Raw genomic sequence first — 15,846 nt, forward strand, 5'->3', positions numbered from 1 at the left:
TCAAATTCATCCATCTGTGCTGCTCTGCAGGCTGCAGTTTAAATATAGGGTATCTATCTGTCTTATAGATTTGTATTACTGCCCATGACTAGTGTTTTCTACTACAATCAATACCTGTGAAAACTGTGAAAACCCTTAGGGATCCCCATAACCCTCCCTTATGAAGGCTAAAACCCTCCTCCAGAAAAGATCACTGGGAATTCTCCTTTGCAAGCATAAATTTCCACTCCTCCTCAGCCCACTTACCTTGCAAAGGGAATGCCAGCAATTATCTCAGTGGGGCTTTTCCATGTAGGAATTTTCTCATTTCACTCCCTAACACAGAGCTAAGTCTAGAGACTCAAATCAGGAGCTATGAATACAGATTTGACTAAATGAACACGTACCCCTTCATCACCTTGAAGTCATGCCTTCATGACTGATCTTTCCAGGGGAAGGAAAAAAGTTGTCAATACGGCAAGCAAAGGCTCTTATCTCATCTAAGGTGAATATATTAGCTGCAAAATCTTGATGCACAACCAGTGATGTAAAATGGCAGTGGAAAAAGTAAGAGGAAGGAATAAAGTCATATGTTATACCTGTGCTTTATCAAAATAAGTCTGAGATACAAGCAGAGGAAAAAGGGAAGGAAAAAAGAAAGTTGAAAAAGGAATAAAGGCTAAATCTAGACATAACTATATTTAATTACATTTGCTTCTTCCTTCTTAAAACAGCATTAGTCAAGTAATGCACGTGCAATGACTCTTGCATAATATTGCTGCATTAGTAAGGAGATTATTTTATATGTGACCTGAGACATCATCTGATATGTACACATCAGCCCTAAAAGTTAAATATAAAATCAGGAATACTTCAAATTCTGCTTTCCTGAAGTGGGCAGAGTTAAGGGAGCAAGGCAAAGGGCAGACAATCCTATTCACTGCAGGCTGGTGGCTGGGCTGCAGAGCATTTGCCTGAGCTGGGTGCTGGCAGAAAGGCTGCAGAAGCTCTGCCCCTCCATGCCAAGAGGGTGCAAGCACAAATGCACATCCTCAAAAAAGAGAACATGCTCTGCAGAAAAGCCAGACACCTCTGACAAGGTGGAAAACGTCTTATATGTTTTAGCATTCTGGAGGCATGATAGAATAGTAAATCTAATGATATCATGAATTTATAATACCAAGGATAAAAGCAACTTCATATGAAATATGATGGGCCAGTTCTGCATGAGAGGTTCCAATGAATTTGTGCTAAGTTATGAGAGCTGTCAGGAGTAGGTAAAGAGCAAAAATAAAACGAGGCTCTCAGTGAAGTCCCTAGTCAGCATTTAGCTTTCAGAATGTATCTAAGTAACATGGAGCAAGGAGGGGTACCCTAAATCCAGGCAATTCCTACTACAGATACATCCTGGCCAAAAAGTGTCACCAAACAAAGGAGTGATCTATACTGCTGCCCCCCTGGCAGAAGGGGAAGCTGGGCCCAGGAATGATGGCTGAACTGAACTGCTGGAGATGACATTTGAGTGCTGGACAGATGCCCCTCTGCCAGGGGCTGTAGCCTTTACTGCAAAAGATCAGAGCCCAGCCATGGGGCCCTTGTTAGAGACAGTGGCAGGCTTTGCTTAGAGCTGCCTGTCGGGGCCAAGGCTTCCCCAGGGCAGCAGCCTTGGCTGAGGATCTGTGACAGCCCACCCTGCAAACCATCCAGGAGTGACACTTGCGACACTGGGCTGCTGGCCTGTCCTCATGTTGGGGACGATGTGAATCATCCCCAGCTCTGCTTTGCACAGGTGCTCAGCACAAAGTTCCAGCTCCAGGCTAGCTACACTTGGACTCTAGGCATGGTCCTGCTTGTTTCACACAGGGCTGATCTCTTGCCCTGAGCTGACAAATCTGCTTTGATCTGTTTTACACAGCTCCATGAAAGTTTATCTGCATGTCAAACAACACATCTGCTTCCCATTAGCACATATGGCACACAGCCTGGGCACACACATGGCCACAAAGCCCTTTCTACTTTGAAAAGCACATTTTGCCTTGGAATTATTTCCATGCAAGAAGTGATGCATGGACCCTCTGAAGTGGGCAAATGCATACCAGGAGGAGAGAGGCATCCTCTCGCTTTGCAGAAATGTGACTGACCTCACCACTCCAGAGGGCTGTGAGAGCAGCTCTTGTCAGACCACTCCAGGAACCTGGGCAGAGGGATGTGTTTGACCCACATATGTCAACTTGATGCCAGAACAGAAACTGTCCTACATCATCCCCTTCTCTTTTTATTTCTGTGGTAAGATATGACACCAATGACCTCTAGTAAACAGAAATTTGGGGAAAAAAAAGAAAAAAAAAAAAAAAAAGCTGAAGTGGGGAGAAGGCATTCACTGCACGTGGCTTTTGCCTTGGTTCTCTGCCACACTAATTATTTCTTTCGGCCCTGATTTTGATAACAAGAGATGTTTTCTGGTTCTCAACAGACTGCCAGTACAGGGAGACTCCCATCCTGGACCAACTTTTTTCAATTTGTTTTCTTAAGATGCATACTAACATACTTACTTTCTAGTTTGCCCTTTTTCCTTCTGATTGATGCTCGAAGTAGATCTGGCCCTGCCAAGTCCTCCTGGAACCGTTTTGCCTTCACTTCTGAAAACCATTCACCTGTCACAAACTTCTTCTTCTTTTCATCTGTGATGGAGCCTTGGATCCTTCTGAAAGGCAGTGCAAGCATTACACACCAAGCAGATCTTCAGCATTCGGCTTCCCCTGAGCTACCTTTGCAAAATGTCCAAAGGATCCAGAGATTATTCTCTGCAATCACAAGTGCCAAAGCAGCATTAAAACAGCAGCTGATTTACTCTTTATCTGAAATGGTAACAGCAGCTTGTAAACACAGGCTTTCACCTCTTCCAAATTTCACAAATCCAAATCATTCACCTGGCAAGGAGATTTGTCCACCTGCTTGGCTGCCCTGAGGGTTAAGGAAGGGGTGGGGTTGTTTGTCTGTCTTGCACTTCTCTATTTTATTTGTTTATTAATCTATTTATGGCAAAACCTTTTGGACCAAATTTGCTTCAAACCACAGAAACAAATAATGATATTTAGGGAAGCAACCCTGTCCCTGCAGCATTCTCCCTGGACACTGCTCCTCTCCCTGCTCCCCTGCCATGCCTATTCTGGCACTTGCATGGTTAGCTCTCCCTCCTAAGCATGGCTTCTCCAACTATACCTCACTTGGGCACACCCAGGGCTGATTTTTGGCACCTAAACCTGTCAGTGCTCTGTTGCCAGCCCATACTCTAATTCTCCTCACCATGCTTGCTGAATTAGCTGCTTTTAGCTGGCACAGCTCACCAGAGTTCAGGGCTCCTCTGAAACCTGGGAGGCCAGAGGAAGCTCCCTCCTCAGCCCAGTTCTCAGCAGCAAAAGGGGAAAGCCCCCAGATAACCCAGGAGCCTTGAAGGGTCACATCTGGCTGCCTAAAGGCTGGGAGGGACCAGGGATAACTGGGCTCAAGCCTCTGCAGGCCCTGCTGGGGACTCAAGAGAAGCTGCCATCTAGACAAGGACAGCACTGCCTCCATTCACTGCCTCTCAAGGTGCTGGGCCAGAGGAAATAGTTATTTTAACCTTGCTGACAGCAGATCAAGGAAATGCCATTGACTTCCTTTTGCCCAGCAGGCAGGTTGTGTTGAAACTAAACATGTCTTACCACAGGTAGCTAAATTGACAGCAAGGGGCTCTGGGCAGGACCTAATTCACTCCAGATCAAAGCCTCCTGTGCAACAGCTTTCAAATAGAAGTGAAACAAAACGAAAATAATCCAAACACTCTTTTTACCAAACCTCCATTTCAGAGGAAAAATTTACTCCATTTCAGAAACAAACAAACAAACCCCAAAAGAAATAAAAAACAAACCATTTTGAGATTGTTTCAATTCAGAGGAGAGGTAAGAAGAGCATGCAGACACGTACACCCTAAGTCCAGGCTTCTGGCTTACAGTTGTTTCCCCAGCTCCCACCCCCAAGCAGAGGTCAGGGCACACAGGAGCCTGCAACAAAGCTTCCTGCTCCCTCTTCAAGCCTTGAGCATCCTTTCTGTAGGGCCTTACTCTTTTTTTTTGGCTCAATAGCAAATTGAAGACTTGCATCCTTAGTTGGGGTAAACTGGCACAGTGCCATCCACCCCCAGTGAGTTACTAATTTCTTGCCATGGAGAATTCAGTGCCAGCTCCCTGAGCCTGCTGCACACTGTCAGCCCACATGGTCTAATGGCTGGCATTTAAAAAGCAACAGCAGCAACAAGCAATCCTGATAAACCAGACCTGAGCTCCAGGATGGCCAGTGGCAGAGGAGCTGAACTGATCCAGAATCCCTGGCTCTGGAACAGCTCCCTGCAAACCTCTGGCAGATCATGTAGCCTCTAATCACCCCACTCTGTATGACACCCACCTCAAAAAGCAATGAGGCAACACAAAACAGAGAAGGGAACGTAAAATCCCATTTTAAAACACACTGTGGCCTTTCTGTGCTACCAGGTGCATAAAACAAGGTAACAGCTATTCCCCTGCCACCAAGAAATCAGCGTCTTCCCCCACTGAACAGGAAAGGGGTGACTGCCCTTGGCATCTCTGAGGGCTGAGAATAAACTCAAAAGGAAAGTCCCCTCCTGCAAGGAGAGGACAGCAGCAACAGAGGGATGGCTGAGAAAGACCAGGTACAATGAAAAGACCTATGAGGATCTGAGCAAAAGGGACAGCACTGCTGCAAGCTGCACCTCTCCTTGTTCACACACTCACAAAGTATTCCCCAAGGGAAGCTCACATCCTGCTGTCACACACTCTCTCACCTGATGCGATCCCCATCCTTCTTCTTCAGCTCTGCATCTCTCTGCAGAACCTTCATCAGCTTTTCATACTCCTCCTCGGTCAGGAAGCTCAAGTCCAACATCTTCCCTGCTGTGTTCTTCAGCTCTCCAGATGGCTCAAGCGGAGACAGAGCAGGCACTACTGCAGCCCAGGCGCCATGGGCAGCCCTCAGAGCCCTGGCGCTGAGCAAGGCGCGGCTGCAGAGACACGATTCACCACGGCACGGCTGGAGGGAACTCGCACCTGCACTCCCAGGCTCTTTGGCACGGTTCTGTGCCCTGCATGCCCTCCCCTGCCAGGAAAACTCTCTCAGCGAAGTCAGGCTCCTTTGCCCCTCTCCAGGCACAGCTGCAGCAGGTGCCAGCGCCAGCCCCGGAGGCAGCAGGCCCGGGGCCGCCTCAGCAGGCCGGGACGCTCCCCTCAGCCACGGCACCGCCGGCGTGCGCTCTGCTCACGGGCATCGGCTCGGGCAGCTCCGGCATCCCTGCAAAGAAACAGCACCCACATGCCTTTTATGATAAGCGTGACATATGCTAAGTGAATGTTTACCTTGGGGGTTTTTGTTTGCTCTCCAGCACAAGTTCCAAAACAGGCTGTCCTACTTTCCTCCCTGTCCTGCAGCTCCTCACGTGGTATTAACCTAACCAAGACAATGTTTTATTTTAGCCCTTTCCTACTAACAGATAAACAGTTGACTCAGCATGCTACATACAAAATAAGCATATATATTACCAAATTGCTTGTTTTTTATCTCCATTCTTCTTTTCCTCATTTCTTTATGCCCTAATAAGACCAAGGATAGCCAGCCAACTTTTGTAAAGCAATCGGAAGATGGGAGAACAGCAACCTGCAAGCATTTCTGGTGCATATTATGCTGTGAAATACCAGGGGCTGCTCATTTTCTAATATGTGTGCCCTTTGCTTTATGCTGCACTGATATTTGCTATTCAAACACTACTGGTGCAGATCACTTTGTGTTTCAAAAGACAGTGAAAATGGCCAGAGGCTGCAGGGCGTGGCGGAAAGGTAAAACAAGCACTGCCTTGCCACTTTATTCCTTCTCCTCTCTCCTGGCCAACTTGAGGGCTGTAAGACCCACTTCTGAGGGAGGAAAAGTTCTGCTCCTGTCCATGGAGGCAGTTTCTGCCTCACTCAATTCTTCTACTGTTTCCAAACCTTTCAAGTGTTTGTAGCTTTCATGATGCTTTGCTATTTCTTCCAAAACCACAGCCTTGGGAGTCAGAGCATTTAAAATTAATAAATCCCATCTTTCATGGCAAACATGATCTGAAGGTCATCAGGCCCATTCCCTAACCTCAAAGCTTGTATCCCCTTTAGCCTCTAATCTATGCCTTTGAGGATACCACCTTAGCCCTTTCAGGCCACCTATTTCAGTGCTTTGCTGTCAGCAAGAAACTTCTTCCTATTGCTACCTGATTGACACCTGATAGGTGTCACCCCATCCTTGCTGGCACAGGAATTATTCCTTTGCAGCCATCCTCACTGGGCTTGACACCTCAGCCTCCCTGTTAAACTAACCACAGCTCCTTGAGATCCCTCAAAGCTGGCATTTTCATAATTTTTGTCACTTCTTTGGACAGTCTAGATGGTGCACCTTTCATCAAGTGACCCATCCAAAGCTGAGAACCCGTGCTTCAGCTGAACTTGGCTCATTTGACATCATTTCACGGACTTACCTTATTTTACAGATGATGAACTCAGAAATGTTTGTGCTTTTTGTAATGGTGTAACAACATGGTAAAAGAAAGAACAGGCATCTGACCATAATGTTTACAAATAAATACCACAGAACACTGCAGGACAAAGCTAATAAAAGGAATGGCATTGTAATAAAAACTCTTCCTTTTTTTTTTTTTTTGTGAAAAAATGCTGGAGGAAAGGAAACAACATTTCCTATTTCTTTAAGGCAAGAATGGCTGTACTTGTCACACTACAAATATAGCCTTTATCATGTGAGAAACTATCCATACCACTCTAAATAGTTTAAACAGAAACAATAATAAAAAAGCCCTGGTGAATGTCTACTGTTTAAACCTACATTTCATCCAGCTTTCCATGGCTCTTCCATGCTTAGTTGCATTTACTCTTCTCTGGCTCTCAGGCACAATCCTACTTCTACAAAGACATTCACAGAATTTTCTAGGACAGATTTTATTTTTGAAAAGTTATCTAGGGACAGATCACAGTATTTGCCTCTCAAGAACTTTTATTTATTTTTAACAAACCCCATGACATGTGGGCTGAAACTACTTCAGAAAATATTTTCAGAGAAGACTCATATTTATTCATCAGTACGGCAATCAATTAAAAATAAAGGCTACTTCTTTGTAAAGAGCCTTATTTTTTCTTTCCTGTGAAAATGTTTTTTTCTTACCAAAATAGCTGCATTAGAAGGAAAAGGTTAACAGCTGCAGCCCTCGGGATATTCACCTGTGGGACTGTGTTCTGCAGTGCCAGGAGAGCTGGTGTAAGCCATGGCCAGCTGCAGCCCTGCAGCCAGGAGGGACACAGGCAATGCCAGCCTTCCCACAGGGCACAGCACATGGCTCTGCCAAGCCCCCAGACAGAGGAGAGTTCTGATCACCTGCAGAAAAGCTAAGAAGGTTACTAATAAAAGTAGTAGAGAAGAATGTTGTTCCAGAAGCTGTTTGGGTTCTTTAAAGTAACTCTCTTTCAAATAGTTTGATCAGATAAAAATTAAAAGCTTGTTTGGCCTGGCAGGTGTGAAACATCCGCTTTCAGAAAGGCAGATGCTGAAGGGGCTGCATTTTCCTTTTATTTCTGGGAGGTTTAACTGAACTCGAAACAGAACTATGATAATTCTCTGCATAACTAACTCAAGTGTGAGCTGCTCAGATACCCAGTACAGCTCAGTGCCCTTGCTGACATCTACCTACAGACAAAAATCATTTGTAGGCCATCTGCAGGGCACTCCAATCTTTGTTCTGATTTCTCAGCATGCACCTTTCCTTCAAAATTCTGCACATCTTCCTCAGCATTGGGACGTGCACATGTTAGTAATATACACCACGGGCCAAGCAGATTTCATTGACTAGACACTGAGTGGCATGTAAAGGGAGAGGAGGAATTTAGGTACTGTAACCTGACAAATTGGTAGTCAAGACCCCATTCCATCACCTAGGTGAGCAGAGGATCATCCAGACCCACCTCACCCTTTAGACCTGCAGCTGCACATAGGTCCATGTAATATAGATATGAAAACCTCCTAACACAAAGCACAACAAAACCTGGAACAGATAATAGTGATCTCACAAGACTATCCATAGCCCAGTGAAAACAGCAGCTAGCAGAAAAGGCTGTTGTCCATACCTCTTCATCATACATCATCTCACAGTGTAAGGAAATAACCTTCTTTTGTTTTACAATGTGTGGACACTTCCCAGTACCCTCATTAGTCAAGACAGCCCTTGTAGGGCAGGTCAAAACCAAGAGAAGCATTGTATTAAGAATTATGGATGTGGTCCTGGCATCCACAGTCATACTGCAGTTCCAAGTATGTGCTGTAGTTAACAGCACCAGAAAGATTTAGTGCCAAAACTGCCATACCTAGAGAGTCCATGATCAGCCATGTGCCCCTCTCTGTTTCAGGTTGGAAAGTCCAGCCCCACTCTTCCTCCCATCTGATTGCTGATTGCTGATTGTGAAATATGCAGAGGCATTGCCATGATTATTTTATCTCTATTTTACTATTATTTTATTTTTATTATCAGGCAAAACACTGACAGCCATTATAATGCTCGTTGTCATAATACTATAATATTTAATGGATGTCCTTTGCCAGCAGAGAAAAAAATAAAAAGCAAACTGTAGGATGACCTCTTTGTGAGGGATGGGCTGAAAACCAGCATTAAAATCTCCTGTCTGTGGGGCTGGGCTGTCTGTCCCTGCCTGGACAGTTTGGAGGGAGCTGTGACCCCCGTGTGTGCCCTGTGTTTGTGCCCAGAGCTGGCTGGCCATGGTCACCAAGGCACAGGGCAGCCCCAGCCGGGGAGGCTGCGAGTGGTGGGGCAGCTGCAGAGGCCAGGTGTGAGTCCCGCTTCAGCCTGTGGCAGCTCAGCTGATCCAAGTGCTCCCATTTCAACACAGACAAGCCCTCAAGGTGCAAAAATGCAGATGGGAAAGGTATTGCACAAGCTTACAAATACTGCTCTTAAAGAATGAAATTGCTGGGAAGTAGCACAGTGCTCCTAAAGTAGCCAAGGGCTGTCCCAGGGAGAAGGCACATGGCTGAACAGCAGACAACCCTACCCAGCCTATTCTTCCTGTGGCCACACTCACACCACTAACCCTGTTACTCTTTCTCTGTGCTCACATCTCCCCTCTCACTGTAATGAAATTAATATATAAAATACCTGCCTTTTGTTGAGTTGTTGTGAAACTCCACAGCATCATGACAGCTCTTCCACGGTGCATTATTTTCTCCTAATTTGCAATAAACCACTTGCAGCTCTGAACTGTCTACTCTTCAGCTGCCTAAGAGCAGCTGTGAACTACAAGAATATTTAATTGCTTTCTGAAAAGCTATTCCACTAAAAATGCTGTCACTGCACTGACTGCAATGATATTTTGTCTGCCTTGTCGCAGAGAAATGAGAGAAAAAGACCTACAGCTCCTACCCAAAACCCTCCTAAGCAGTTAAGTTGTATACAAATGGCCTTCAGATGAGAGACAGCTGATAAGATAAAGAATAACTTCAAACACAGCAGGCAACTGTGGTCCCCAGAGCAGTCCACATCTAAACACATCTGTTACCATCACACAGGAAATGTCAAGGCCAAATTCTGGCAAGGCCAGATCCATAATTGCTCAAGTTCAACTACTCACAGACTTTACACATATTTTTCTCTGTTCAGTGAGGGCTGTAGATGACAGTGCCATTCCCACCTCAGACAGAACAATGAGCAGCTCGTGCTGCTGGTGACCCCCACTGAGGACAGCTTTGGCCGGCCCCAGGGGCAGCTAGAAGAAAGCAACTCTGACCCTAGAGATGGCTCTCCACTCCAGTGTGCATCCCAGAACAAAAAACTACAGCTCAGTTCATTCTGAGCACAGCCCTGGGTGGTTTCTGTCAGATCAAGTCATTGCTTCACATCACACTTGCCAATAATGTCCAGCATGATGGAGAATCTCTGCTCTTTTATTAAAATCCCCTCCCTTCCCCTCCCCTTAGGCAGCTTTAGTGAAGGATGTCCAAGAATGGCCCTGAGATGGCACAGAGGAATTGCAGGAATTTATCAGAACAAGCAGGTCTCTAGCCCAGCCCCTCAAGAACAGCCAGCTGAAGATATTTTAGAACAACAATACAATGCTAAGCCAAAAAAAAAAGATCAAACTCCCCTATTCACTGCACATGGGGAATACATAGCTGAGGAAATGGGTGAATTCTGCCTATTTGCACTCAGCCTTGGCTTCCAGAGAACATCCCAGACCCAGAACATTACAGAAGCCTCAGTAAGGAATGCATAACGATTTTTCCTCCCCTCTATATTTCTACGCAATGCAATGTAACCACCACATGAATAATTATCTCCACTGAACTCTACTCATCTCCTTCTAACAAGAAACTGCATGGGTGGAATTTGCATTACACACAATTTACTTCCTTTTAGCCATTTTTAGTTAAATGAACCATCCTTTGGTTACCACCTAGGATAAACAAAAGACTGAGCTTCTCAGTCTTAATCATTATTTCCTAGAACCAACATTGCCAAAATAAAAACACCCATCAGAGGAGAAGACTGACTCAGACTCCTTAAGATCAGCAAGCTCTTTAATTGGTAATAAACTGATAATGCAATGCTATAGTCTAAATATTTGAGAGTTCTGTTTATTTCATAGGTGGGATCTATTTGCAGAGCTTGCAGGATGTAGTTCATTGTAATTCTGTAGATTGCCACAACACAAACAAACAAGCACAGCCACCTGGGACACCAAGAAATTCCCCAATAACCCAGTGAACAGGGATGGCTGGATCTCCAGAGAGGAAGCCAGGACCTCAGAGATTTTGCTCCTGTCACCTGCCAGACCCACTCTGCCTCCATTCACTCCCAGCACAGACATTCCATCCCAAGAGTCTTGGTGGAGGAGAGGGGGAAGCCTCTCACACCTCACTACATGCACTTGGCTTTGGGGTGGGACGGTGGCTTGTGCTGAGGTTTGCTTGAAATCTGCTCTTATGTCCTCAAGAAAACAAGTTCTACAAGGATCTGCATTCCCTATTTATTAGTTTGGAACAACCCTTCACCCCCAGAGCTTAGCTGGGAGCCAGTTAAGGACATCCTGCTGCGCTTCTGCCACACTGACACTCCCAGCAGAGAAACATCCTGGTGTCCAGGCTTCCCTCCCAGCCAAGGGAGAACTGAGTTTAAAAACTCAGCTGTCCTGCTAGCAGGGTTTCTAGATGCAAGGTGCTATGATGCGTACTCCTAAAAGCATCTTCTCAGCTGTTACACTTGAAAAGGTAAGGACAATGAAATGTATGGTATCTAAAACTGAGAAGTTAACAGCCTAAAGCTAGGACACTGCAATTAATTAGATTAATCACTTTGCTGTCCTCCTTTGTCACTCACTCATCCTCAGAACTCAGGTATTTTCAGTATAAAAAAATGGGAGGTGGAAGGTAAGTTTTGGCTGAGTTCAAACAAAGAAACTGCAGAAGTGGAAAATAAAGAAAAAAGCAACCACCCATGAGAACTTCTGTCTATTATTTTTGACCCAGAAAAATATTTGCTGACCTCAACTGTGCTTTGTTCCAAACATAATTTCTCCATGTTTGCCTGCAGTGGTGACATGTCTTAAATTGCTTTCCTGACCCTGATTGTTATGCCCCAATAGTTGTGAGCTTGCCACACCTACCCTGGTCAGGAGCCCTCCAAATCGGAAGATATTTTATTTTAAAAAAAACACAATGCTAAAACCACCTCATTTTGTGACATGGTGAAGTTAAAAATATGCAGGGTCCAATTCCTTTGTACTCCTATGCCTGCTGAGCTCAATGGCATGAGGCATGGTGATAAATCCCAAGGGAAAACTGTGCTGTTTGTTTAGGAAACTTCACATTCTGAGGGATCCTTCCTTCTGGTCACTGATTATTTTTAAGCCTCAGCTACGCCTGGATGATTCTGAAATACCTTCATTCCTGTTTTGAGTTAACTGTAAAACAGCAGGGTGCATCACATCATTTGAGATATCTGGCAGGTATAATTCCCTCCAACATCCAGGAAAAGGAGTTTTAGAAACACTCTTAGGAAGTAATTGCCTGACCTGTAGTTTCTAGTTATTGATGCCAAAACAAAGAGCATCTACATCCAGAGGCTGGGGTCACCCCACCCATGATGGAAGGGGAGAAAAATGATGCCCAAGGGCCATGTCTGATCTGGGACCCATGCCTTTTTCTCTTCTAATTCCCAAACATGAGCTGAGGCCTAGACTGATCTGTGCTGGGCCTAGTTCTAGTGCAGAAATGCACTACACTAAAATTTTAACTAAAGCTGTTTTACTTTGTCACCATGACCTACAGTGAAAGGAAACTCCAGGGAGAGTGAGCCCATTCCTGAATCTGCCACATCCCCTGCTTGTTCCATGAGAAAACAAATTCATACATGGGAATAGTTTTTTAACTGGCCACTTTCCTTCCAGAAATCCAGAAATAATGCAACTTTTCAATGCAAACACAGACTCAGTCATTATTTCAGCTGCTCCAGCTATGGATGTGCTCTAGGAGCAGGATGACCTGAGTGGGACAGGAGGCCCTGCAGCACTCATGACTTAAAAGAAGGCGTCTGCTCCCACTGTCTGTCCCCTGCAATGATTAGAGGTAAGTGAAAGGTGTAAGTCTGTCCAGTGAAAGGTGACATCCAACACCCACAGCCACGAGGAGGCTAATGGGTAGTCTCAATTCACAAGGAGATTAAAAGTGAACCAGATGCTACACTAATTTCAGCACAAAACCACAGTTCTCATAGTAGGTTCTCTCTACTGGACAAAGTTGCAGTAGGTAAATTAGCTACAAGCACAGCTATAAATAGATGTGCTTAAACTAGCACAAATCTGCATGTGGACATGGCCTGTCATTTAGTTCAGCTTAACATAAAAGTTTAGACAAACTTGAGTGAGAAGTCCAAACACAGATTGCACTGATTTAATTAAATCACTAAAAATAAAATCAGTATCAGATGATCATCTGGTACCACTTCCTGCACAGACAAGGTGTTTCTTCCATCTGTGCAGCTCCATGAATACTTAGCAAGTCTTGAAGGAAGGTGGAGAAAACAGACTTTCTGGATAAAAATAACAAGGTCATCTTAACTGTTGAACAATGTAGTTTTATTCGTAGGTGCTTAAGCTGAATAAGACTGGGAGCTTTTACATGAGCAGTGACGACTCTAATTCTGCCCAGGCACACCTGTATGATGATGCTGTTGTGTAAAATGCACATTATGCTGCAGAGGGTAAGATGCCTGCCCAGGGACACTCCACGCTGGTGACTCTGCTTTGTGGTGTCAGCCCTGGGAGCTGCAGGTCTGCAAGAAGGGAACAGCTTGGGCAGAAGCCCCTCCAGCCATTGAGGCTCAGCCAAGCAGCCACCCAGAGCAGTTCCCAGCAGCATCCTCCCTGGGTGAGCTTCTAATCCCATCTGGTTTGGCTCCCCAGGATGAACTGCACCATTACGTTTAACTTGCAAAAAAAAATGTAACTTGGTTTTGAATCAAGTGTCACTAACAAGCCCTTATTTTTCTCAGGCTCTGACATCTGTTTACACCCCAGGACAGCCTTGTACTCCTTTCAACTTTGTTGCAAACATTTATCATTGCTTTGTTTTTCTCCCCCCACCCCAACACAGACACTCCCCTGCGACATCTCTGGGTGCAGATAACAATATTGATTTAAATGCAATCAAAGTGAGCCTCATGTACAATGAACACTTTGTCCCACGTTGTGCCATACTGTGGCAAGGGCTGCCTCTTTCCCAGGGATGGAGGCCCATTAAAGGGATATAATTTATGAGTTCAGGAGGAATAAAACAAGTTTAGACTTCAATTACAGGATTGTGCAGGAGAGCAGAAACTTGGGTCACCACGTGCAGTTTCTCAGATATTCTGCCAGAGTGGAACAGGGAGGGAGGTAAGGGAAATGGGCTCAGCCCTCAGAACCAATTAACTCCTGCCTGCTGACAGCCTCACAGAAGTTTCACAGGGACAGGTCAGTAGATCCCCACTGCCTGACCATGCCCTGTGGGCTGCCCGGGGGACAGAGATGCAGGGGCCTAGAATGGTCTATAGCATCACTGGAGAGAATATGCTCCACTGCAAACTATTTTATGTGAAAATGACTCAGTGCCAAAGCAATCCAAGAAAAGACGTAAGAACCGAACAGGTCATAGGCCATGGGTTACCATGGCTTAAACACCAGCACTGATCACACTGGAGAGATGGCTGCAAAGGGAGCAGAAATTAATAAATGCTAGTTTTATTGCCATGTCAAACATTTACAACAATGAAGCATGAACACGGAAGTAAATAAAACCAGGACTGACAGGGGAGACTAGGAGAATACAGACAAAACAGCAGAAGTTACAGGGAAGTGACACATAACATTCCATGTTTTTACAAGTAATTTAGAATACAAAGTGAGGAAGTAATAACAAAAAGTACACTATAAATCATCAAAAGTACACTTTATTTTCTAGGACTTTCCTTTTTTTGAAGTTTTTTATGACAGATTTTCTCTACAGGGAAAGTTGTGGATGCCCCATCCCTGGAAGTGTCCAAGGCCAGGTTGGATGGGGCTTGAACAACTTGATCTAGAGTAAGGTGTACCTGCTCATGGCAGGGGGCTGGAATAAGATGATCTTCAGACCCACACTATTCTGGTTCTATGATCTCTCCTCTGAAAACCAGCAGCTGCCTAACAAACTTAATTTTAATAGATGGGACAAAAGCCACTCTGTGACTAATTGCAAAAGGCTTTGATAACGCAATTCATCAATGCAAGATAAGATACGCTTTGATTTGAACAGCCCAAAGTCTCGGCCAGACCCACGGGAACGATGCCCCATGTCAAGGCAGGGCCCCGGCATCCCGGTCGGCGGAACCAGCCCCGAGCCGTCCCTGCAGGGCCGGGAAAGTCACGGCCGGCTCCGTGCGCTCGGCCGCGCCGGACGCTGCGCCAGGCGCCGTCCTGACCCGAGCGGAGCACACGGGCACTGAAAGCCGCGTCCCCGCCCGCACTGCCGCCCCCGCCGCGGGCACCGAGCTGTCCCCGTGTCCTGCCCGGCAGCTGCTCCGTGCAGCTCCACCCCACACTCCCACCTGCTGCCGGGCCACCCGTGCCCAGCCCCTGCTTGGAAGGGAAGTCCCCGAGCCCCCTGGGGACCCGCGGCACGGCTGGCCCGGGGCGGGGGCAGCGGGGCAGCGGCACCTCCGCCCGCTCCCAGCGCCGCCCGGCCGGCGAGCGAGGCTCGGCTGGCACCGGTGTGTCCCGGCGGCGGCCGGACCCGGCACACGGACACGGACCCGGACACGGACACGGCACACGGACACAGACATGGGCACGGACACGGAGCGCTCGCACCGAGCCCGGCCCGGGGCTGCGCTCCCGCCCCCCGCACACCGGGGCTGTGCCCGGCACGGCGCAGCCCCGCAGCCCTTACCTGCCCTTGGCGGCGCGGGGCGGGAGCGGGGCTGCACATCCCGGAGCCGGACGAGCCATCCCGGGGCCGGGCTATCCGTGCCGGGGCGGGGCTTTCCATCCCGGGGCCGGGCTATTCATCCTGGGGCTGGGCTATCTATGCCGGGGAGGGGCTATCCATCCCGAATCGGGGCTATCTATCCCGGTGGGATAAACGTTTTCCAGACGGAAACCCGGGAAGAAGCAGGGGCGGGGGTCAGCGGGACCTGCGAGGGGAACGGTGGGGTTGGAGGCAGCCTGCGCTGGGGATCCTTTCAGTCCTGCGAATACTGTTATT

The 15,846-nt window shown here is 46.8% G+C and overlaps 1 protein-coding gene across 2 annotated transcripts in view; it reads right to left on the reverse strand.

Annotated features, from left to right (window-relative positions):
* LOC110480104 (synaptotagmin-like protein 2) overlaps positions 1-15,639 on the reverse strand; it is a 32,542-nt gene extending 16,903 nt beyond the window's left edge. Inside the window, exons 1-3 of one of the 2 annotated variants that reach the window (XM_021547812.4) lie at positions 15,532-15,639; positions 4,820-5,322; positions 2,532-2,683 (exon numbers count right to left, since the gene is read on the reverse strand). In XM_021547812.4, coding sequence (XP_021403487.2) covers positions 2,532-2,683; positions 4,820-4,920 — 253 coding nt within the window. In that variant the 5' untranslated portion in view covers positions 4,921-5,322; positions 15,532-15,639. The remainder of the gene's footprint in view (positions 1-2,531; positions 2,684-4,819; positions 5,323-15,531) is intronic. The other variant, XM_085570680.1, reaches the window with a different exon arrangement.
* Between the last annotated feature and the right edge of the window lie 207 nt (positions 15,640-15,846).

This window comes from Lonchura striata, chromosome 4A (genome assembly GCF_050655825.1).
Source record: "Lonchura striata isolate lonStrDom1 chromosome 4A, ASM5065582v1, whole genome shotgun sequence".
In the NCBI taxonomy this organism is placed as follows: Eukaryota; Metazoa; Chordata; class Aves; order Passeriformes; family Estrildidae; genus Lonchura; species Lonchura striata.